At 45.7% G+C, this 25,565-nt stretch overlaps 1 protein-coding gene across 3 annotated transcripts in view; it reads left to right on the forward strand.

Moving 5' to 3' along the window:
- Nucleotides 1-2,825: 2,825 nt before the first annotated feature.
- Nucleotides 2,826-25,565, forward strand: part of PIK3CG (phosphatidylinositol-4,5-bisphosphate 3-kinase catalytic subunit gamma) — a 30,112-nt gene continuing 7,372 nt past the window's right edge. For 2 of the 3 annotated variants that reach the window (XR_014492915.1, XM_083366240.1), the window contains exons 1-8: nt 10,296-10,892; nt 13,281-15,275; nt 16,429-16,494; nt 18,244-18,469; nt 21,597-21,700; nt 22,457-22,603; nt 24,403-24,493; nt 24,967-25,097. Coding sequence is in view for 2 of the 3 variants with exons in the window: in XM_083366240.1 (XP_083222366.1) it covers nt 13,293-15,275; nt 16,429-16,494; nt 18,244-18,469; nt 21,597-21,700; nt 22,457-22,603; nt 24,403-24,493; nt 24,967-25,097 (2,748 nt within the window). In the remaining variant the exon portion in view is untranslated. Of the gene's footprint in view, nt 2,901-10,295; nt 10,893-13,280; nt 15,276-16,428; nt 16,495-18,243; nt 18,470-21,596; nt 21,701-22,456; nt 22,604-24,402; nt 24,494-24,966; nt 25,098-25,565 lie in introns of those variants that run through there. The other variant, XM_083366241.1, reaches the window with a different exon arrangement.

A 25,565-nucleotide genomic window follows, 5' to 3' on the forward strand; every position in this document is an offset into this window, starting at 1 on the left:
GAGGAAGGGAGAGGGAGGAGAAAGAGGGAAGGAGAGTGGTAGGAGAGGGAGAGAGGAGGGAGAGAGAGAGAGGAGAGGGAGGAGAGGAAGAGGGAGGGAGAGGAGAGGAGGGAGAGGGAGGAGAAAGAGGGAAGGAGAGGGGAAGGAGAGGAGGGAAAGGGAGAGGAGAGAGGGAAGGAGAGGGAGGAGAGGGAGAGGAAAAAGAGGAAGGAGAGGGGAGGAGAGGGAAGGAGAGGAAAGAGAAGAAGAGGGAGAGGGAGGAGAAAGAGGGAAGGAGAGGGGGAGGAGAGAGGGAGGGAGAGGAAAGAGAGGGAAGGAGAGGGAGGAGAGAGGGAGATCAAATCTTTATTGTTGCTTTCAAAACACTTTTTTTTTCCTGGAAGGAGTTTGGTGGCTTCTATATCAGCTGGATAGCTCCATTTTAGTTTATGGCTTGTTAAAAAAATTGTGGAATTTAAAGCAGTAATTTAAATTTAATTTGAAATTTAAAACAACAGAGTAACAGAATTGGAAGTGACCTTGGAGGTCATCTAGTCCAATCCCCTGCTCAGGCAGGAGACCCTACACCATTTCAGACAAATGGCTGTCCAATCTCTTCTTTAAAACTTCCAGTGTTGGAGCACCCACAACCTCTGGAGGCAAGGAGTTCCACTGGTTAATTGTTCTCACTGTCTGTGCCCTTGTAACTTCAGATGGTCACTAAACGAATAGTTCTTTTGTCGAGGACTGTCTGTGCAACTTTTTAGAGGTAGTCCTCAACTTATGATTCATTTAGTGACCGTTCAAATTTACAACAGCATTGAAAAAAGTGACTTTTTTCACGCTTATGACCGTTGCAACCTCCCCACGGCCACGAGATCAAAACTCAGATATTTGGCTACTGACTCATATTTATGATGGTTGATCAAGATTCAGACACTTGTAGGCAACTGGTTCATACTTACGACGGTTGCAGTGTCCCGGGGGATCATGTGATCCACTTTTGCGACCTTGTGACCAGCAAAGTCATTGTGGGGCTTAAAGTCACTTAAACAAACCAGGTGACTAATTTAACAACCGCACTGATTCGCTTAACAAAGGTGGCAGGAAAAGTCGTAAAAACGGAGCAAAACTCCCTAGACACATTTCTCACTAAGATATTTTTAAGAGGTTTTTAAGAAGAGACTGGAGAGCCATTCGTCTGAAATGGTATAGGGTTTCCTGCCTGAACAGGGGGTTGGACTAGATGACCTCCAAGGTCCCTTCCAACTTTATATTGTTATATTGTTGTTGTTATTATTATTAAAGCATAAATCTTGGGGGCTCCTCTATTGTGGCCGTAAGTTGAGGACTATCTGAATTAGAATAACAGAATTGGGAGGGACCTTGGAGGTCACCTAGTCCAGTCCCCCCACCCCCACCCCCTCTGCCCCAAGCAGGAGACCCTACAGGGTTTCCTGCCTGGGCAAGGGGTTGGACTAGATAACCTCCAAGGTCCCTTCCAACTTTATTATTATTGTTATATTGTTGTTGTTGTTATTATTATTAAAGCATAAATCTTGGGGGCTCCTCTATTGTGGCCGTATGTTGAGGACTATCTGAATTAGAATAACAGAATAGGGAGGGATCTTGGAGGTCACCTAGTCCAGTCCCCCCACCCCCACCCCCTCTGCCCCAAGCAGGAGACCCTACAGGGTTTCCTGCCTGGGCAGGGGGTTGGACTAGATAACCTCCAAGGTCCCTTCCAACTTTATTATTATTGCTATATTGTTGTTGTTATTATTAAAGCATAAATCTTGGGGGCTCCTCTATTGTGGCCATAAGTTGGGGACTATCTGAATTAGAATAACAGAATTGGGAGGGACCTTGGAGGTCATCAAGTCCAACCCCCCCCCACCCCTGTAGGGTCTCCTGCTTGGGGCAGAGGGGGTGGTGGGTTGGACTAGATGACCTCCAAGGTCCCTTCCAATACTACTACTACTACTACTATTGCTATTGCTATTATTATTATCATTATCATTATTATTATCATTATTATTATCATTATTATTATCATTATTATTATTATTATCATTATCATTATTATCATTATCATTATTATTATTATTATCATTATCATTATTATCATTATCATCATTATTATTATTATCATTATTATCATTATCATTATTATCATTATCATTATCATTATCATTATCATTATCATCATTATCATTATCATCATCATCATCATCATCATCATCATCATTATTATTATTATTATTATTATTATTATTATTATTATTATTATTATTATTAAATTTATTTAAAAAACACCGTTGAAGTTGGCAGGTAAGGAAATGCGGAAAGTCCACCCGAAGTCCAGGCCGGCTCCTCTCCTGCCCTCCGCCGCGCCCGCTTCGGCCCCCGAGCGAAGCGGCTCCCGGCCCGGCCCGGCCCCGCCTGCTCCGCCCGCCCGCCCTTCCTGCCCAGCCGGCGGCGCGCCGGGCGAGGCCTGCAGCCAGTCAGCTGGCGGGCCGGGCCGGGAGGCCGAGCGGGGGAAGCGCGGCCCTCCGGGAGGACTCCGGAGCCGGGCTGGCCGGCCGCGCTCGTCCCGGGACCGCGGGGCTGAGCTCGGAGCCCCGTCCGCGGGGAGGGTAGGCGGGGGAGACGGCGCCGTCTGCGGACTCGGCGGCTTCCTCCTCCTTGCCTTGCCCGCCGGGCTCGGAGGAGCTTCTGAGCGGTGCCCGCAGGAAGGGCAGCCCCGCCGCCGCTCCGCTTGGACGTAACTCTGGCTGGCCTGGAGGGGCTCTCCTTGGACGTAAGTCTGGGACAGTAGCGGCCTGGGAGGTCAGCCTGGACGTAAGTCTGAGTCGGGTCGGCCTGAGTTGGGGCTCGGCTTGGACGTAAGTCTGGCTGGCCTGTAGGGGCTCCGCTTGGACGTAAGTCTGGGACAGTAGCAGCCTGGGGGGTCAGCCTGGACGTAAGTCTGAGTCGGGTCGGCCTGAGGGGGGGGGGGGTTCGGCTTGGACGTAAGTCTGGGTCGGGGCGGCCTGGAGGGGCTCAGCTTGGACATAAGTCTGAGATGGGGGAGGTCTGGGGGGGTCGGCTTGGATGTAAGTCTGTGTTGGGGTGGCCTGCAGGGGCTCAGCTTGGATGTACGTCTGGATCGGGGCGGCCTGGGGGAGAGGGGCTCAGCTTGGATGTAAGTCTGAGACAGTAGTGGCCTGGGGGCTCAGCTTGGACGTAAGTCTGGGTCGGGGCAGCCTGGGGGGGCTTGGCTTGGATGTAAGTCTGGTTTGGGGTGGCCTGGGGGGGGCTCAGCTTGGACGTAAGTCTGGGTTGGGGTGGCCTGGAGGGGCTCAGCTTGGACGTAAGTCTGGGACAGTAGCAGCCTGGGGGCTCAGCTTGGACGTAAGTCTGGGTCAGGGCAGCCTGGAAGGGCTCAGCTTGGACATAAGTCTGAAATGGGGGCGGCCTGGGGGGCTCAGCTTGGACGTAAGTCTGGGTTGAGGCGGCCTGGAGGGACTCAGCTTGGATGTAAGTCTGGGACACAGGCGGCCTGTGGCGGGGGGGCTCAGCTTGGACATAAGTCTGGGATGGGGGCGGCCTGGTGGAAATAGCTGAACTTTAGTAGTTGAACTTTAGTGGTGTAACTCTGGTTTGACCTGTTTTTTTTTCTTTATAATTGGGTTCAGGCTGTGGGGTTTTCTTTTGTCCTTCGGGATTATCAACAGGGAAACTGCATATAGTTCGCGTGGGGTGGACCATCCTTGGAAGCTGCGGGCCATGGATTTGGACCTGGAGAATGGATTTTGGGAGGGGGCTGTAAATTTCTGGGTAAGCCACTCTGTGGGGTGAAGACAATTTGCACCCCTGCACGAGGCATTAAAGTTATCCTGTAGTAAGTTGGGCGGTAAATAAATTTGATAGGTAGGTAGGTAGATAGATAGATAGATAGATAGATAGATAGATAGATAGATAGATAGATAGATAGATAGATAGAGATGGACAGATGGATAGATTGGCAGGCAGGCAAAGTCATACTTCCATAATGTTGATATAAAGATTTACAAATAGGTGCAAGTTTAGACAACTGCCCTGTGCATGCATGTTCACGCACAAGTGTGTGTGTCCGTGTGTGTGCATGCGCGTGCATCTGTGTGTTACATAAACAAGAAAAAAAATGCTGGAGTGAACAATATATTTCCACTGGGTTGCAGGTAATAACTCCCTGTCATTCCAAAATTCTTATTTTATTTATTAATTTATTATTAATTTAATTTATATACTGCCCTTCTCCTGGAGGACTAGAAAATAAATAAATTGAGTAATTTAATAATTCAATAAAGAATCAATTTATTGCTGCCCTGTCAGTATCCAAGCCGTGTCTCATATCCAGGAGGATGTCTTCAGGGTCCATGGGCTCTGGACCAGTCTTTACTGCCACCCACCTTCATCTGCACCCTGAGAGAGGCACTGTCCTACTTCGCAGGGGTGTCGCTGAGAAAATGAACGGGGAAGCTGTCGACGATTACGTGAGCGTTATAGGATTCAGTGTGGATTTTGAGCACCTGCCCTGGGGGGAAGGAAGAGGATAGCTAGCTGTTCCTGCTTCTCTTACCGCATTGGAATTATCCGGCGAAATTAAATAATAGGTGATTCTCCACAGGCAAATGAGTGACAGACAGTATTTGCCCTGGAAGGCTGATATCTTTAAAAGGAGAATTTGTAAAACTCACGGAGGAAAAGGTGGTCAGGATAGCCTGGCTATACTTTTTAAACACCAACGACTTGAACATTTTGGATTTATATCTGGATTGTGGACTTCCCTGGCATCTGTCTGGTGGTGGTGATAGAACTTCTAGGTGGGCCTTTGATCCTTACATTAACATCCAGGTAGTCCTCGACTTACAGCAGTTCGTTTAGTGACCGCCGGTAGTTAACGGCAATGAAAAAAGTGACTTGCAACTTTTTTTCACACTGACGGCCTTTGCGGCGTCCCCACCACCACCATCAGGTGATCCAAATTCAGGAGCCTGGCAGACTGGTTCGCATTTGTGACGGTGGCCGTGTCCCGGGGCGTCCGGCGATCACCTCGTGCGACCTTGTGGCAAGAAGAGTCAATATGGGGAAAGCCAGATTCACTTAACAACCGTGTTGCCAACTTAGCGAGTGCCGCACGGTTAACAACTGTGGCAAGAAAGGTCATACCACGGGGCAAAACTCACTGAACAAATGTCTCGCTTAGCGACAGAAATTTTTGGGCTCCTTTGTGCTCGTAAGTCAAGGACTGCCTGCCTTTTGTGTGAATGTGTGTATGTGTGTGCGTGTGCGCGCGTCCGTGTTGTTTTTAATCGCTGACACTGGAAAAGGGCTTGAGGCCCTTTTGTCTTTTTCACCTTGGATGGGACTATTGCTCCTTTGGCCCAACAAGGGGACCCACGTAGATTTATTTTACAGATTCTCGCTGGAGGAACCATCTGCCAACAGTTGTTTGAAGAATTGAGAAGCGTATTCACTTTATTGCTGGCAGCGCCTCTGGCTGAAACCAGACATGGTGTGGATAATACACTCCAGAAGTGGATTGCTCTTGGGGTGTTAATTGTGTTACACCGACAGCATTTCCTATGCAAAATTGCCCACTGTTTGATCTCTGTAGGTAGAAGCTCTTTCCTTGGCTGCCCCACCTGTATTGTGAAAAGCTTCTTGTGGCGCAGCCCTCTCCTGAATTCCTTCCAAACAAATTTTCCCAAACAAATTTTCCCGCTGTGTATTTAATTTGTTCTTTTTTCCCCAAACAAAACAAAACTGGTGTATTAGCTTTAGCTTGTCTGCTCACGCTACTTAACTTTTATGTTTCTAACTATGCGTAACTAAGAGGTGTAGGCAGGCCTGGGGGGGTGTTATTGTAACAGATACCCATCTTTAAATAAATAAAGAGGGAAGGGATAAGAGGCTAGCCCTCAACAAGGCAGCGGGTGGGGTGGGGTGGGGGACAGGCGGAGAGAAAGGAACGAGGATGGCCTAACCTTTGTGTTATTTGGGTAAGGTTAAACTGAAGGAGGTGCTTTGGCTGTTGTTGATTCCTGTGTGGGAGGTTAAATTTGTCTACGCCCGAAAGTTGACCTAGTCTGGGTGACATTCATAAACATGATTGGATCTGGTTGTTATTTGAATGGAGGACTTCCAAAACAGACCAAGGTTGCGGGCTGTAATTCCGAGAATGCTTATTAAATTAGCTCGGCTTTTGTTCTGGCATTCGTAGCTGACCGTGAAGGCGAACTAGCCGATAACAGATTAAACTGTCATTTTAATCTTCACCTTAGAAAAAGTGATTCCAAATTAAGGTTGCTGCCTGCCGCTCAGCAGGAGAGCCCCACCAGGTGGCAGCCCTGAGCTGATTTTGGCTAATCTGGGTGGAAGCTCAACAGATGGAGTGGAGGCCACCAGGCAATGCCACGGCTGTAGATTCAGACAAACAACCTGGAAGATGTTAGCGGCTATCCACTTTCCGGGTGAGGCCAAGAAAGCTGCATGGTTGTAGTGGTGTAATCGAGTTTGATTTTAGGCCACGGTAACTTTCTAAACTGGGTTTCAGATCTTTCAGGAGCCTCAACTTCCAAGGAAAGGGAGCAGAGATGGTGGATAGAGAGATCTTAGGGGAGTCTTTGCTCCTGAAGGGACAGAGTGCGAATCCCTGTGTGTTAAGCTGGACAACAGGGACATCCTGCTACTATATCACCCAACCAACTGCTTGGTAGGGTCCATTTCTGAACTCTTGGGACTTATTGATAGGTATATAGGTGTAGTAGGAGAAGAGCAGGCAGAACTGGAGAGAGAGTTAAGCGAGTCATCAGCCTAGACTTGTCATGTTGCCACAAAGGTCTAAATCCAATCCTCTTGAATTCTGCTGGCCCTAATCTGGGGGCCAATTAAATATCGAAGGTTAGTTGATTAAATTCTTGTGAATAGGCTTGAGTAATACATCTTCTGAACTGTGCCTGGCAATGGGCTGGTTCCCAAGGCTTCTTGCTCCGGTGGACTCAGGAATTCATGCCCATGAACCTGCAGCAAAATTTGGCCCAACACTTTTATTTGTGCGAGCCTTAGACCTTGTTTTTTTTTTTTTTTGCTTTGGAGCAGGTGATGTTGGATCTGGATGTGAAGGAGATAGGACTAAGTCTCCAATTGTGGCCACCTTTTCCCCCTCCCTTTTTATTATAAGATAAAATACAAATAGAAACAAAAGATTTAAGAATAACCAGGAGAGAACAGATGCACTGAAAGAAGTAAAAAAAAAAGGAAGGAAAAAAATTAGTGACTTCCTACGTTTTTCAGCGCAAAAAAAAAAAAAAGTCACGGCGTTCCCCTTTTTGCTTTAAAGGTCTAAATATTTCAAGCCAGTTCTGCAACATTCTGGTCATCGACACCTGAAATGAAAATTTCATATATATTTTTTCTGAGTTCAATACAAAATCCAGAAGTGGTTTCCAGATGGAAACCAAACTAGATTCAATTCTTCTCTTTAATTAGGACAGCCCAGGTTGCCATCTCGGCCAGCTCCATCACCTTCACCTGTGGTCAGATCACTTCCTGATCCATGCAACTAGTTGTTGGCTAGCACTGCCACACGGTTTGCCATCTGGTGGATCCATGTAGCAGATTCACATGGTTTCCAAAGAGGGTTTCCAAATCGAGTGACGTATTTGTTACTATTAGCCCTAGTAAAACCACATGGATATGCAGATGATACCACTCTAATGGCAGAAAGTGAAGAAGAACTAAAGAGCCTCTTGTTGCGAGTGAAGAAGGAGACTGCAAAACCTGGGTTGAAATTAAACATTAAGAAAACCAAGATCATGGCATCCGGCCCTCTCAATTCCTGGCAAATAGATGGGGAAGAAATGGAGGTAGTGACAGATTTTATGTTCCTGGGCTCCAAGATCACTGCAGATGGGGACTGCAGCCAAGAAATTAAAAGACGCTCCTCAGGAGGAAAGCCATGGCAAATCTAGGCAGCACATTAGAAAGCAGAGACATCACCCTGTCAACAAAAGTGCGTATAGTCAAGGCCATGGTCTTCCCAGTTGCAATGTATGGCAGTGAAAGTTGGCCCATAAGAAAGGCTGAGTGCCAAAGAATTGAACTCTGGTGCTGGAGAAGACTCCTGCGAGTCCCTTGGACTGCAAGGCGATCAAACCGGTCAGTCCTAGAGGAGATCAACCCTGGCTGCTCTTTGGAAAGCCAGATCCTGAAGCTGAAACTCAAATACTTTGGCCCCCTAAGGAGAAGGAAGGACTCCCTGGAGAAGAGCCTCATGCTGGGAAAGGTGGAGGGCAAGAGAAGAAGGGGACGACAGAGAATGAGGTGGCTGGATGGAGTCCCTGAAGCAGGAGGCGTGAGCTTAAATGGACTCCAGAAGATGGTAGAGGACAGGAAGGCCTGGAGGAACATTGTCCATAGGGTCGCGATGGGTCGGACACGACCTCGCAACTAACAACAACAACAAGACCACATCTAGAATACTGCATCCAGTTTTGGTCACCACATTACAAGAAAGATGTTGAGACTTTGGGGGAAAAAGTGCAAACTGCAATTAAGATGATTAAAGGCCTGGTGTTTAAAACATGTGAAGAACAGTTGCAGGAACTGGGGGAAAAGAAGGACCAGGGGTGACCTGATAGCAGTCTTCCAATATCTCAGGGGCTGCCCCAAAGAAGAGGCAGTCAAGCTCTTCTCCAAAGCGCCCGAAGGCAGGGCAAGAAGCAAGGGATGGAAACTGATCAAGGAGAGAAGCAACCTGGAACTAAGGAGAAACTTCCTGACAGTGAGGACAATTAACCAGAGGAACTACCTGCCTCCAGAAGCTGTGGATGCTCCAACACTGGAGGTTTTTAAGAAGAGATTGGACAGCCATTTGTCTGAAATGGGATAGGGTTTCCTGCCTGCGCAGGGGGTTGGACTAGAAGACCTCCAAGGTGCCTTCCAGATTCCATTTTGATTTATTGTGTTTGGGGGCCTCTCCTGAGCTGCCACTTGCTGATCTCCTTGATTGACTGAGGGCTTCTGGAGAAGACGAGGCAGAAGAGAACCCCGCAGGGCGGGTGGAGAAAGATGGGGAGGAGGAGGAGGAGAGACTAGGAGCAAGGCCAGGATGAGGTCACCTTCAAGCCAGCCCTTTACCAATAAGGATGGTGAAATGTGCTGCGTTCTCCACCCTTGTTGTGTCAGTGTGTTGCCGCCTGGCAACTTTGTTTATGGCTGATCTGGAAAGCAAAACATAACCGGCAACTGCAAACCCACTTCTGTCCTTTTGTTTAAAAAAATCCGATGTAGACGTAGATGTAGCCTCCAGTAGAGTAAGGAATAGAATGTGGAACGTAGAATGTAGAATGTAATAGAATAGAATAGAATAGAATAGAATAGAATAGAATAGAATAGAATAGAATAGAATAGAATAGAATAGAATAGAATAGAATAGAATAGAATAGAATGGCTGAGGAATTCTGGGAGGGGTCTTCAAACTTGGCCCTTTTATGACTTGACTTCAACTCCCAGAATTCCTCAGCCAGCGTGGGGGAACTATGGCCCCTTCATCACTTGTGGACTTCAACTCCCAGAATTCCTCAGCCAGCATGCCTGGCTGAGGAATTCTGGGAGGGGTCTTCAAGCTTGGCCCTTTTATGACTTGTGGACTTCAACTCCCAGAATTCCTCAGCCAGCGTGGGGGAACTATGGCCCCTTCATCACTTGTGGACTTCAACTCCCAGAATTCCTCAGCCAGCATGCCTGGCTGAGGAATTCTGGGAGGGGTCTTCAAGCTTGGCCCTTTTATGACTTGTGGACTTCAACTCCCAGAATTCCTCAGCCAGCGTGGGGGAACTATGGCCCCTTCATGACTTGTGGACAACTCCCAGAATTCCTCAGCCAGCGTGAGGGGAACTATGGCCCCTTCATGGCTTGTGGACTTCAACTCCCAGAATTCCTCAGCCAGCGTGAGGGGAACTATGGCCCCTTCATGACTTGTGGACTTCAACTCCCAGAATTCCTCAGCCAGCGTGAGGGGAACTATGGCCCCTTCATGACTTGTGGACTTCAACTCCCAGAATTCCTCAGCCAGCATGAGGGGAACTATGGCCCCTTCATGACTTGTGGACTTCAACTCCCAGAATTCCTCAGCCAGCATGAGGGGAACTATGGCCCCTTCATGGCTTGTGGACTTCAACTCCCAGAATTCCTCAGCCAGCATGAGGGGAACTATGGCCCCTTCATGGCTTGTGGACTTCAACTCCCAGAATTCCTCAGCCAGCATGAGGGGAACTATGTCCCCTTCATGACTTGTGGACTTCAACTCCCAGAATTCCTCAGCCAGTCGACAAGTCATAAAAGGGCCATGTTTGAAGACCCATTTGCTGTCTGCTTTCCTCGGAGTCAGAGAGTTTGCAAACCCTCGGGAACTAAGAATAATAATTATCAAGCAGAATAAAAACTGCCTACTCTTTTCATCCAGACTGAATGAATGAGTTTTCTATTTTTTTTATTTTTATTTTTATTTTCCTTTCTTGAGCAACTTTTAAGGCATGGTCCCTCTTGCATTTTTTTCAGAAGTATGTTCCTCGTTTTTTCTTTTTTTTTAATGGTTGCAACTAAACAAAAGTCTGTTTAACAGTTCTAACAGGAAAAGCGTTAAAAATATTATTTTTTTAAAAAAAGTCAACGATTTTGTTTATAGCCAAGTGGGTTAAAACTTCCTTCCTGGTTATAAGACTTCCGCTGCCTCGGTGGATGAAAGGAAGCCAGAAAAACAGAACATCTTAGCACAAACCAGCAACTTTCCGTGTTGTGAACTGTTGCCATTTTTCAAATAGGCAGGATTCAAAACTTTTACAAATGAGGCTTCTGCAAAAAGGCAACTCTTGCTTCCCAATCAGGTAAATATCTCTCTTTAAATAGTTCGCGTTTTTTTTCCTTGGGGCCTGGGGAAAACTTAACAATTCTACCCAATAATTTCTGGAGTCCTGAAATGGCTTTTGGCTTCTACTCATCTTTTGCTCCGAAACCTTCCTGAGATTAAAAAGATGGGGAAGAATTTGTTAGGAAAAAAAAAAACAAAACATCGCAGCATCTAAAGTTTTTTTGGGTGGTAGTGGGGGAAATAACACCCGGCAAGTAATGTAGTTCCTTATTAATTAAGGAGGAAGTAATCGAAATAGCTTGTATGGGTTAGCCTTCATTTCGTCTGGTATAGTGAGAAAATGGAAATTATAAGACAATTTTTAAACCCTCGTCATTGGTCGGGGTGATCTCAAATATATTGTACGTTGTTGGAAATACATTGAAAAGTCTTTTCTCTAGGTAGGAGCTGCTGGTGTCCTTGGAGTGGATGAGTTTTGATTTAATCTAGGCAGGCCGCTGTTAATTATTTTAGTTACATAAAAAAATACTCCAGTTTCCCCCCACCCCCAGAATAATTTTTCTCTTCTCTTTGCAACTGGCGAAGATGCTGTCTTTGAAATTTTGTGTGTGTGTGTGTGTGTGTGTGTGTGTGTGTGTGTGTGTGTGTGTGTGTGTATATATATATATATATATATATATATATATATATATATATATATATATATATATATATATATATATATATAACATTTACAGGGCAAGTGACGTGTTAAAGATTAATTGTTTAAATAGCGGTGCTTTAAAATGCTTCAGATTTTATACAGAAACAGGGTCTATTTAGGGACGACAATAGCACTTAGATTTATATACCACTTCACTGTGCTTCATAGCCCTCTCTAAGTGGTTTACAGAGCAACCTATGGCCCCCAGCAATCCGGGTTATCATTTTACTGACCTCGGAAGGATGGAAGGCTGAGTCAACCTTGATCCGGTCAGGATCGAACTCTTGGAGTGAGCAGAGTTAACCTGCAATGCTGCATTCTAACCACTGCGCCACCAGGAAGGAGAATGAGAAAAAGGGAATGAGAGCGGGAGAGAGGAAGGAAGGAAGGAAAATACCACTTAGACTTACATACCACTTCGCAGTGCTTTACAGCCCTCTTTAAGTGGTTTACAGAGTCGGCCTCTTGCCCTCAACAATCTGGGTTCTCATTTTACCAACTCCGGAAGGATGGAAGGCTGAGTCAACCTTGAGCTGGTCAGGATCGAACTGCTGGCCGTGACTTAGCCTGCAGTACTGCATTCTAACCACTGCGCCACCATGGCGCAGCATAGAAGAGACAACATTCTTGGGAGGCCAGTGGGGATGAGATCTAGGAGGTTATGGGGGAAAATGCTTGTACCCCCACTGGAGTGGCAGCTGGGCAGTGGCTCGGAAAGTTGATGACTGCATCATTCTAAGCTCTCCCGTTCCCCTCTCCCATATAGACAACTTTTGGGCATATACTAGAGCAGTGGCCCCCAGCCTTTTGGCCACCAGGGACCAGTTCCACGGAGAGAGGTTTTTCCGTGAACCGGAGAGGGTGTGGTTTCCCATGCTGCCTGCATCTCACGGATGGGACTTCGCTTGTTTGCGTGGCCCTGTTTCTGGCATGCCGCAGCCTGGTGCTAGTCCACGGACTGGGGCATTGGGGACCCCTGTATTAGAGGCTTGCCCTGACAGTGTTGGTGGGAGTGGTCTTGACGGTCCCTTGATTGGGCTGTTGTTTACTGTCAGTAAGCCACTAGAATATAAAATCAGAGGAATTCCCACTCCTTATTAGTACTAATGATGTTACCTAGTTTGGTAATGAAATGTCTGCAACAAAACAAACAAGCTCTAGAGCAGAAGTCCCCAATCTTTTGGGGCACCGGGGACCCGTTCCGTGGAGAGAGGTTTTTCCACGGATAGGAGGGTGCGTGGTTTTGTGTGCTGCCTGCATCCCGCAGATGGGGCTTTGCTTGTTTGTGCGAGCCGGTTGGTGGCGTGCCACGGCCCGGTACCGGTCCACAGACCGAGGGTTGTGGACCTCTGCTCTAGAGAACACCAACAGCTACAGATCAACATACCCCTGTTCTTATTTTAGCAATTGCCTTTTGGGGGGCAGTTAACAGTATTTACACAAGCTATGCTTAATACAGACGGCATTTTGACTGCTTGTTGCTTAGAACTTGCTATTATCTTTATTTTTATTTTTTCAAAAAAATATCATTAATGGGAAGGAAATCAAAAAGATTCAAACGGGCTTTCCTTCCGCTGGATTAGCTTTCATTTGATGTGTGTAAAAATGATTTTTGAGATTGTATTCAACAGAAACTCAGCAGTCACTTCCCACGGTCCAATGGGAAAAGAAATAATTGGGCATTGTGTCGGATTTTCCCAGACTTCCTGTGGCATGGAGTTGGAGAGCAGCGATCAAGCTGTGGTTATGAGAGATGACAACAAGCGACGCCGGAGGAGGAGGATGAAGCCCTACTGTACAGCCAACGCGTTCTCGTCAACGGAGCTCATCTCCATTGAGTTTGTTTTCCCCACCACCAGCATCGTACTCGATGTTGCTACCAACTGCACGGTCGAGCAGATGAAAGCGCAGGTCTGGATGCAGGCAGTGGAAGGCCACCAGACCTCAGACCTCTTCCGCAAGATCACGCCGGATCAATTTCTCCTCCTGTATCAGAAGAAGGGCCAGTGGTATGAAATTTACGACAAGCACCAGATCATACAGACCCTGGATTGCATCTTGTATTGGAAAGTCTTGCAGAAGAAAGTGGGCAAGATCCACGTGGTTGAGAAACCCAACCCCTCCGAGGAAGTTCAAGAGTTCCAAAGCCAGCTCAATTATTTGATTGGCTATGACGTCACCGACGTGAGCAACGTGCACGATGACGAACTCGAGTTTGCCCGCCGTAGGCTGGTCACTCCGCGGACGATTGAAGTATCCTGCCGAGACCCCAAATTGTACTCCATGCACTCTTGGACTACATCCAAGCCACTTCCGGAATATTTGCTGAGTAGAATTGCCAACAATAATATTTTTCTCAATATCCACCGAGGAACCACCAGCCAGAAGATTAAAGTCGCGGTGGACGATACCCCAGAGGTTATCCTTCAGAGCTTCTTCACCAAAATGGCGAAGAAGAAGTCTCTGATGAATATTCCTGAAGATTACAGCGAGCTGGATTTTGTCCTGAGAGTGAACGGCAGAGATGAGTACATTGTAGGAGAGACACCCATCAAAAACTTCCACTGGATAAGACAGTGTCTGAAAAAGGGGGAAGAAATTCACTTGGTCCTGGATGAACCACCAGACCCAAACCAGGATGAAGTTCAGAAAGAAGAATGGCCCTTGGTTGATGATTGCACCGGAGTTTCGGGATATCACGAGCAGCTTACCATCCAGGGCAAAGATCATGAAAGGGTGTTCACCATATCCTTGTGGGATTGCAACCGTAAGTTCAGGGTCAAGGTGATCGGCATTGATATCCCCGTCTTACCGAGAAATACAGACCTTACCGTCTTCGTGGAGGCTAATATTCAACATGGCCAACAGCTCCTTTCCCAGAGGAGAACCACCGCGAAGCCATTTACCGAAGAGGTTCTTTGGAATGTTTGGCTTGAGTTTGACATCAAGATCAAAGACCTTCCAAAAGGGGCGTTGCTCACCCTGCAAATATATTGCGGCAAAACTCCGGCACCGTCCACCAAGGGTCACCTCCATTCCTATGATTCACCATCTTCTGATCCCAAGTACAAAACTCAGCTTCTCTACTACGTCAACCTTTTGCTGATAGACCACCGCTCTCTGCTCAGAACGGGAGATTACGTGCTTCACATGTGGAAAATTCCAGGCAAGGGGGAAGAGCAAGGAAGCATCAACGCGGACAAGCTGACCTCGGCCACCAATCCGGATAAAGAAAATTCCATGGCTGTTTCGATTGTTTTGGACAAATACTGCCACCCCATCGCCTTGCCCAAACACAAGATCGCGTCAGATCCCCAAGGGGACAGGGCCAGAATCGAAATGCCAAACCAGCTACGGAAACAGCTGGAGGAGATCATAGCTACGGATCTGCTCAACCCGCTCAGCCCCGAAGACAAAGAATTATTGTGGCACTTCAGGTACGAAAGTATAAAGCACCCGAAAGCGTACCCTAAATTGCTTAGTTCAGTGAAATGGGGACAGCAGGAATTGGTGGCGGAAACCTACCAGCTGCTCGCTAAAAGGGAGGCGTGGGACCAGAGCGCTTTGGACGTCGGCTTGCCGATGCAACTTCTGGATTGCAACTTTTCGGATGAAACCGTGAGAACGATGGCTGTGCAGAAGTTGGAAGGCTTAGAAGACGACGAGGTTCTTCACTACCTCTTACAGCTGGTTCAGGTAAGCTAGAGGAACGTTTCCGATGTCAACCTGGAGGTCTGTGGTTAGTATTCATTTATTGGAGAAAATTCATAGGGCCGTCCAATTCATTCTCGGTGACGCCAGACACCAATCTCATATAGAAACAATAAAAAGCGATAACTCCACCACAATCAGTCGAGAACAATCAGTCAGATCAGCCAGGAGTCCCCAACCCCCGGTCTGTGGACCGCTAGCGGGCCACAGCATGCCAGCAACCGGTCCGCACAAACAAGCAAAGCCCCATCCATGAGATGCAGGCAGCGCACAAAACCACGCACCCTCTGGCGCGTGGAAACACCTCTCTCCACGGAAGCGGTCCCTGGTGCCCAAAAGGTTGGGGGCCTCTGAGATAAGCCACTTGGTGGTCTCCATCCCACTCTGGGGTCCCCAAGCCCGTTGGGAAAACCAGGTCTTCAAGGCCTTATGAAAGAGGGTCAAAGTGGGAGCCAATCTTATCTCCGTGGGGATGATGATGTTCCACAGGGAGGGAGCCACCACAGAGAAAGGCCCTTCTTTTGGGTCCTGCTAAATGGACCTCCTTAAGAGGGGAAACGTGCAGCATTCCTTGCCTCCTCCTTCCAGTAGGGTGGGTAGAGGTGACTAGGAGAAGACAATATTTCAAATAGTACTTGGATGTAATACTTCATACTTCAAGTAGTTCTTGGATGAAAGTCCATCAGAAGATGCTAGAACTGATAGTCTGGGATTTTGAAGTCCACAAGTCATAAAAGGGCCAAGTTTGAAGACCCCTGCTATTGCGTGTCCCTCAGCGATGCTCAAATATGCTGTGTAAGTCTCCCTAAGAGACTCATTTTAAGAGGGAAGGGAAAAAAAAGTGTCTGGCTGCAGTTGCCTAAAATTCATTCAAAATGTGTCACTTGCATCTCCTGGGGTTTAACAGCTGCGTGGTGTCTGGAGGCTGAAGTGATGAAGCTCACACTTTTTCAGGTGTTTTGCTGGCCCACTTTTTAATCCGTCTGAATTTCAATGTTTGCACATGCCTTTTTTTTTAAAATGATATGCAGGAAAGAAAAAAAATGTTACGTGCTAGGAGAAATTCCAAATAAGAACCCAAAAACTAAAGCAAAGCACCTTAATACTTTTTTTCCCCTTCTTTTTTTCTCTACTTCAGGCTGTAAAATTCGAGCCTTACCACGACAGTGCCTTAGCTCGGTTTCTGCTAAAGCGCGGCTTGAGAGTAAGTATTGGAAACGATTTAAATCAGATGGAGTGCTAACACGACAGTTGCAAAATCGAAGAGTGGACCGCTTTGCAACGCTTGGCTGAACCGGCAGACCAAGGATGAAACGGGGATTTGGCAGTAATTCTTGCACAAATATCAGCACAGGGGTAGGCAACCTTGGCTCTTTTATGATTCGTGGACTTCAACTCCCAGAATTCCTGAGCCAGCCACTCTGAGGGAAAAGGGAGAGGCTTCCAAGCTGAGCCATGCTGGCTCAGGAATTCTGGGAGTTGAAGTCCACGAGTCATAAAAGAGCCAAGGCTTGTGGACTTCAACTCCCAGAATTCCTGAGCCAGCCACACTGAGGAAAAGGGAGAGGTTTCCAAGCTGAGCCACGATGGCTCAGGAATTCTGGGAGTTGAAGTCCACGAGTCATAAAAGAGCCAAGGTTGCCTACCCCTGCCCTAGGCCTTGGCCGCTTTATGACTCGTGGACTTCAACTCCCAGAATTCCTGAGCCAGCCAGGCTGAGGGAAAAGGGAGAGGTTTCCAAGCTGAGCCATGCTGGCTCAGGAATTCTGGGAGTTGAAGTCCACGAGTCATAAAAGAGCCAAGGCTTGTGGACTTCAACTCCCAGAATTCCTGAGCCAACCACTCTGAGGGAAAAGGGAGAGGTTTCCAAGCTGAGCCAGGCGTGGCTGGCTCAGGGATTCTGGGAGTTGAAGTCCATGAGTCATAAAAGAGCCAAGGTTGCCTACCCCTGGCTTAGAATAATAACTTAATAACTTTATTGTCACTTTGGATGTACACTAGTCGGCATACACATTAAAAGGAAATTTCGTTGCATGCAGCTCTCAAAGGGTCACCACCTCCGATATACACTACAAGCTTGTTTCTTGACTCTAGTTGGGTTGAACTAGAGGATCTCCCAAGATCCCTTCCAGTCGTATGATCCTATGATATATAGGTCATCCTCGGCTAACCAGTTTATTTAATGACCGTTCAAAGTTACAACGGCACTGGAAAAAAATGACTTATGACCGTTTTTCGCACTTCATAACCCTTGCAGCATCCCTGTGGTCAAAGTGATCAAAATTCAGAGTCTTAGCAATGAACTCGTATTTATGATGGTCGCAATGTCCCGAGGTCATGCGATCCCCTTTTGCGACCTTCTGACAAGCAGGGTCAATGGGGAAGCCAGATTCACTTAACAAGTGTGCAACTTATTTAACACCTGTAATGATTCCCTTAAACCACTGTGGCCAGATAGTTTGTAAAATGGGACAAAACATGTCAAGGTAATGATTTAAAAGCTAACCAGCTTATGTAATGTATGATGCAATGATGGGAATGATTCAGCAGGGTCTATGTCTCTTTAAGAGCCAGCAGGGTCTGTGTCTCTTGAAGAGCCTTCGTATAAAAGGGATGTGTTCTCTCTCTTCTGTTTCCTGCTGTAGTTGTGGTATGTTGGATCCTGCTGTATTAGCAAATGCATGTATTTTGTTCCTGGTGTATGATATTGTAGCTAGTGTCAGGTAAACCACCATTTAATATAGACCACTGTTTTACTGTGTTTACCCCTGGGTTATCTCAGCGCAATAAGACTGTGCATTCACGAATGTCTCACTTAACAACAGACATTTGGGGCTGAATTTTGGTCGTAGGTTGAGGACTACCTGCGCTGTGTTTCTGAAATGTGGATGCATTGGCAAGACGTCAGATCCGTGAAGAACCCTGTCTCAGATGCTACCTCTTCCTTTTACAGAACAAGCGAATCGGGCACTTCCTGTTTTGGTTCCTGAGAAGCGAGATTGCTCAATCCATGCATTACCAGCAAAGATTTGCCGTGATCTTAGAAGCCTATCTGAGGGGCTGTGGCAAAGCGATGCTGAAGGACTTCCTCAAGCAGGTCCAAGTGACGGAGCTGCTGCACAAGGTCACGAGGGAGATCAAGGTCGCTTCGGCAGAGAAGTACGATGTCACCCCTCAAGGTAGGCGCCCTTTTCCAGAAGCATCCTTTGGGCCGCGACGCACTTGCCTCCCTCCTTTTCCCTCACAGGCAGCGAAGCCTGCGGTACCTGTGCATCGCGGCTGCGGTTTCCAAGACGAGTCAGTTGCAAAGCAGATTAAAAATAAAAAAGAATAAAAACCAAAAAAATGTACTAACAAGAGAATATGGGCAGCACAGGGTTGAACTGTGGGCTCCTTAGTGCTCTCTGAGTTTGGTGGTTTTCTTCCAGATGTCTCATTACCACCCTAGGTAATACAGCGCTGATGGTGTTACCTAGTGTTGTGATTCAGGGTCAGCCTGTGGGTTCGACAGTTGGGTCGGACGATTCAGAGGAGGAGGAGGGGGGTGTTGGAGAGCCTCCAGAGGATAGCCCTGAGGCTTCGCAGAGCCCTCAGCCAGGCCCCTCCCATCTGGTCACTACGCAGACCCAGCTGTGTGAGCCTGACAGCGTGGATGAAGATGACCCACAGCTGGCCCTGTTCAAGGACGCCCGACGCAAGAGGCAGTCAATCAGGAGTAAACAGAGGAAGGCAATGGGGCACCTCGGAAGGAGGCAGAGAGAAGCCACGCCTTGAACTGTTTAAAAGGGGAATGTGTGGGAGGGCTGGTTTGCTGAAGGCAACCGTTTGAATAGCTCCTGTTTCATGGTTCGTGTTTTGGTTTTGCTCTGTTTGCTCTGTCTTGTGTCAATAAATTTGGCAGGCTTAGTTCCAGCCTCTTGCCTTTTTGTCAAGGGGTTGTCCCTGCCTTTTCTGCAGGGCCGGTAGTAGGCTGGTACAGAACACCTAGTTTGGTAAGGAAATGTCTGCAAGAAACCCGCCAAGCTCAGAGAGCACCAAGGACCCCACAAAAATATACCGTACTCTACTTGCATTGGTAAAACAGAGATAATTGCAAACGTAGATGGCCATTTCTAAGTTAGCAGAGCCAAGGTTCTACTCCAGAGTAATGCCTCCATTGTGGTGTTGGAGGTGACCTTGAGATCTAGCAGCATACATAGAGCCAACATTTAAATTTTCAACACGGGTAGCTTTAAAAATGGAATACTGCCTACATCATCATCATCATCATCATCATTATTATATTCATTTTTTCCATACATATGATAGTAATTTTTCAACCAACGTGCTGTCTGAGTTTACATGCTGATACATATTGAATTCCTAGTCCTTTCTTCTTTCCCCCAGCCAATGGTAAAATAAATTCTGGGTTTGATAATAGCCCGTTTCTTCTTTTTCTTTCAGTCTCATAGCCTATCTGTCCATCTCTGCACATTCTAGTATTTTTTAAAAAATTATTTCTTCCTCTGATGGTATGCCTTCATTTTTCCAGTGTGGCGCAAATATAATTCTTGCCGCTGTCGTGCCATGCAAAGTCAAGTATGAGCTTTGCTTATTAGTCTTTTCTGGCATTATATCTAATAGAAAAAGTTCAGTTTTAAAATCAACATGTTCTCCTAACATCTTTTCTAGCCAAGTATGTATCTTTTCCCAACAATTCTTTACTTTATCACATGTCCACCAAACACGATAATAGGTGCCTGACTTATGTTTACATTTCCAACACCTATCTGACATATTTTAAAACATTTTTGCTAATCTTGCTGGTGGCAAGTGCCATCTATAAAACATTTTGTATAAGTTTTCTTTACAGGAAGTCGACATTGTCAATTTATAGTTTCTTTCCCATCAATTTTGCCATTTTCCTAATTCCGTGTTATAACCAAATTTTTCCCCCCGTCTTATCATTGTTTCTTTAACTTGTTCACTTTCTATTGCTAAAGTGAATAAAAAAATTATACATTTTCTTAATTAGTTTTGCATCTGAAAATCATCTGCCTACATTGATATCCCTCAGCCTTGGCCCCTAGATGGGTGGAGTTCAACTCCCAATAATTTCCCAGCCAGCCTCATAGGCCTAGATTATTGAATTAAATTGTTTCTTCCTCTAAATTGGTCATCCCTAAGTGTTTTAAAAAATGACCGTTGTAGAGTAAAATTTGTTCTTAAGGTTCAGGTTGTTGTTATTATTATTATTATTAATATTATTAAAGTTGGAAGGTACCTTGTAGGTCATCTAGTCCAACCCCCTGCTTGGGCAGGAAACCGTATACCATTTCAGACCAATAGCTGTCCAGTCTCTTCTTAAAAACTTCCAGTGTTGGAGCATTCATGGCTTCTGGAGGCAGGTTGTTCCACTGGTTAATTGTTCTGTCAGTAAGTTTCTCCTTAGTTCCAGGTTGCTTCTCTCCTTGAGTTTCCATCCGTTGCTTCTTGTCCTGCCTTCAGGGGTTTGGAGAATAGCTTGACTCCCTCTTCTTTCGGGCAGCCCCTGAGATACTGGAAGACTGCTAGCATGTCTCACGTCGTCCTTCTCTTCATTAAACTAGACATCCCCAATTCCTGCAACCGTTCCTTATATCTTTTAGCCTCCAGTCCCCTGATCCTCTTTGTTGCTCTTCTCTGCACTCTTTTTTTAAAGAGTCTCAACATCTTTTTCACACCGTGGTGACCAAAACTGGATGCAGTATCCCAGGTGCGGCCTTACCAAGGCATTGTAAAGTGGTAGTAACACTTCACGTAATCTTGAAGTATTGAAGGTTGCTTGGGGTGTGAGGAGTAGATTTCTGATTTTTATATCTAAGACATAGACTATTTAGATCAGAGGTCCCCAACCTTTGGGGCACCAGGGACCGGTTCCGTGGAGAGAGGTTTTTCTGCGGACCAGAGGGGGCGCGGTTTTATGTGCTACCTGCATCCCGCGGATGGGGCTTTGCTTATTTGTGCGGACCGGTTGCTGGCATGCCGCGGCCCGGTACCGGTCCACAAACCAAGGGTTATGGATCCCTGATTTAGATAATGAAAATCCCTCCGCAGTCATGTTATCTCGTGCGAAACCATCTCCTCTCCCCTCCTCACTCGCCAGTCCACAAAGCTGGAAAGGTTGGGGAACAATGTCCTAAAGGAGAAATGCAGTGTCGGGGTGTGTGTGTGTGTGTGTGTGTGTGTGTCACCAGCAATTCCTCATTCCATTTCATTCTAATCGAATATGTTTCTTGATTTTTTTAAAAACCTTTTTTTTTCTCTCCCCCCACTCTCCTTTCTTAGTCATCGCGCAGCTCAAACAAAAACTCGAGAGGCTACAGGAGAACAATTTTCCAGAATGTTTTAGAGTTCCATACGATCCTGGACTCAAAGCAGGGGCCCTGATGGTAAATATAATTCCTTCTCTCCTACAAAAGTCGAACAAATGGGTGTCAACAGGATGAGGGGCCCAAACAGAGCTCCTGAGACACCAGGAGGAGTAAATCTCTACGTATGAAACACTAAAAGGTAAAGGTAAAGGTTCCCCCGCACATGTGTGCTAGTCGATTCCGACTCTAGGGGCCGGTGCTCATCTTCGTTTCAAAGCCAAAGAGCCAGCGCTTGTCCGAGGACGTCTCCGTGGTCATGTGGCCGGCATGACTAGCACAGAACGCTGTTACCTTCCCACCGGAGTGGTCCCTATTTTTCTACTTGCATTTTTACATGCTTTCGAACTGCTAGGTTGGCAGAAGCTGGGACGAGTAACAGGCGCTCACTCTGTTACGCGGCACTCGGGATTCGACCCGTCAAACTGCCGACCTTCTGATCGACAAGCTCAGCGTCCTAACCCACTGAGCCACCGCGTCCCTTCTATGAAACACTACAGGGCACATTTTTTGGATTCCCCCAATGTTTAATAGAACAAAAATTGAGCAAAACGTCCGGTGAGGCCTCGTTGCAATTTTGAGTGGGAGGTTGCAAGACATAAATGCAGGTAGTCTTCGACTTAACAACAGTGACCATTAGTGACCATGGACACTGAAAAAAGGACGTTATGACTGTTTTGCACACTTACGACCGTGGTAGCCTGGCATCATCTCAATTGCTCTTAGACGCCAGTTCTGGCGGTTAACAGATGCATAGCTGTCTGTCTTTTGTCACAGATAGAAAGATGTAAAGTGATGGCATCCAAGAAAAAACCTCTCTGGCTGGAATTCAAGTGTGCAGATCCAACGTCTCTCTCCAGCGAGACCATCGGCATCATCTTCAAACACGGCGACGATCTGAGACAGGATATGCTCATTTTACAGGTAACATGACTACAAAACCACACTTGAGAAAAGCCCCAGAGCTGTGAGAACCGCTAACAAACCATTTTTGTTAAGAAAAAAGAGGAAATAAACGGAACTCTCCGAAGTGGCTGCTAAAAGACATGGAAGTGAGCATGCCTTCAGCTTCCGCTGAATGACATTTTGATTAATAGCACTCCTCTTTTTCCGTATCCCTTAAAAAAAAAACAATGTGGAAACCTACCAGTTTCCGCATGCTGGATTTTCTTCCCTGTTTAGCTAAAGTTCAAACCGTTACACCAAGTTCCCTAACTTTTGACACTGAAGGTGAGGTATTTTTTTTTAATTACAAAGAACGCCTGAGCAAGTCTCTATTTTCCCCCCAGCTGATTTCCAGAACAATCCTCAGCAAGATTGCTAAAATAATATTGCTTCCTGATTCCTTTATAATCAGCCAGGGAGATCTCTCTCTCTCTCTCTGTCTATCTATCTATCTATCTATCTATCTATCTATCTATCTATCTATCTATCTATCTATCTATCTATCTATGCCTCTCTCTAAATCTATCTGCCTATCTGCCTATCTATCTGCCTATCTATCTGCCTATCTATCTATCTATCTATCTATCTATCTATCTATCTATCTATCTATCTATGCCTCTCTCTAAATCTATCTGCCTATCTGCCTATCTATCTGCCTATCTGCCTATCTATCTGCCTATCTATCTATCTATCTATCTATCTATCTATCTATCTATCTATCTATCATCTATTCTATCTATCTATCTATCTATCTATCTATCTATCTATCTATCTATCTATCTATCATATGTATATCTATCTATCTATCTATCTATCTATCTATCTATCTATCTATCTATCTATCTATCTATCCTGGACAATTCCAACGTTTCTATGAAAGCTTGCTACTTACTTTATTTTTATATTGTATTGGGATGAAATTTCTGAACTTACCCATCAAGAATTAGAATTAGAGTTAGAGTTAGATTAGAATTATTAGAATTGTTAGAATTAATATTAGAATTACAGAGCTGGAAGGGATCTTCTAGGTCATCTAGTCTAACCCCCAAGCAGGAGACCTTACACCATTTCTGATAAATGGAAGGCTGAGAGTCAATTTGGTGTATTGATTAAGGCCTCAGACTAGAAATTGGAGATTGTGAATTCTAGGCATGAAACCAGCCGGGTGACCTTGGGCCCGTCACTGTCTCTCAGCCCCAGGAAGGGAGACAATGGTAAAACCCTTCCAAAATGTTGCCAAGAAATTCCAGGGACTTGTACAGGCAATCCCCAGGAATTAAGGCTGACTTGAAGAGACCAAAAATAAAATAAAAAAATAAAAATAAAAATATTCAAGATATGGTGTCTCTTCAACCATTAGAATTTCTTCTGATCGATTAACATAGATTAGTATGGATGTGTCCAGATGTTGAGCTTTATTATGCAAAGCACACTTCACCTCTTCTTGGGGGGGGGGTGACTCAACAAATATTTTATCTCCTTCACAGAGATGACGGTGAACGGAATGAGCGTAGAAGACAGGATGTTTCTGCATTTTAGTGAACGGGAGTTTTTCTTTTAAAGTTCTGCTGTATGTTTCTTAAGCTATTTCGATTACCTGTCAGGATTCTTTTGCAACATTTATATAGAATAATTTGGAATCCAGATGTTTAGACCGCATCAAAAATTGATTTGAATTCGATTTGAAATAACTGATTTAATTCATATGAACATTTCTAGGATTTTTTAAAAAAAACTAAAATAGCTCCTGGATGCTGTTTGTCTTTTGTTTCTATTAGATACTTCGAATAATGGCATCGATATGGGAAGAAGATTCCTTAGATTTATGTTTATTACCTTATGGCTGTATTTCTACAGGGAATAAAATAGGTAATGTATAGGTCCAAGGCAATATTTTTAAAAATCATAAGACCTGCAGAGGTTAAAATATTTTGGTGTTGGGATGAAAGCCAAACTTTTTTTGTTTTAAATCTACCTATCTACCTCTGTCTGTCTGTCTATAATTTTACGCTGGCCATTTTTCGTATAAAGTGACTCAGTACTTAGAAGCAGACAAGAATTACCAACCAGGAGTACCAACACTTATCTTCATTACTGTATAAGGTTATCGTAACAAAAACTTTCAAGTTTTGTCCCTCATTTTTACTCTCCCCATAACTTGCAGTTGTAAGTCAAGGATCCCCTGTAGCCCTGACCTATTTCACCTCTTTAGTCTGGTCTATTTTTTAAAACTGATAGTAGCAGATCTGGAGGTGCAGAAAAAGAGAAAGAAATGGCGTGGTTCTTCCAGCAACGGAATGAGGCTATTAGTCCAAGCCCGGCTTCGTTTTGTTTTTAAACAGGCATGATTGAAATTGTAAAGGATGCGAATACGATTGCCAAAATCCAGCAAAGCACAGTTGGGAACACCGGGGCGTTTAAAGATGAAATACTAAACCAGTGGCTTAAGGAGAAGTGTGTCATTGAAGAAAAGGCAAGTGTTCCTGGTTGCTACTATTTCTGCTTGAAAAGTATTATTCCTTTGTAAGCCATCATGGGGTACCTCAGAGGTGTCCAACCTTGGCAACTTTAAAACTTATGGACTTCAACTCCCAGAATTCCCCAGCCAGCATAAGACGATTAGCTGGAACTTGGAAATAAAAACCACAGGATGAATAAAGGTAAAAGGTAAAGGTTCCCCCGCACATGCGTGCTAGTCGTTTCCGACTCTAGGGGCCGGTACTCATCTCCATTTCAAAGCCGAAGAGCCAGCACTTGTCCGAGGACGTCTCCGTGGTCATGTGGCCGGCATGACTAGATGCCAAAGGCGCAAGGAACGCTGTTACCTTCCCACCGGAGTGGTCCCTATTTTTCTACTTGCATTTTTACGTGCTTTCGAACTGCTAGGTTGGCAGAAGCTGGGATGAGTAACAGGCGCTCACTCTGCTACGCGGCACTCGGG

This window comes from Vipera ursinii (assembly GCF_947247035.1).
Source record: "Vipera ursinii genome assembly, chromosome: 6".
Classification (NCBI taxonomy): Eukaryota; Metazoa; Chordata; class Lepidosauria; order Squamata; family Viperidae; genus Vipera; species Vipera ursinii.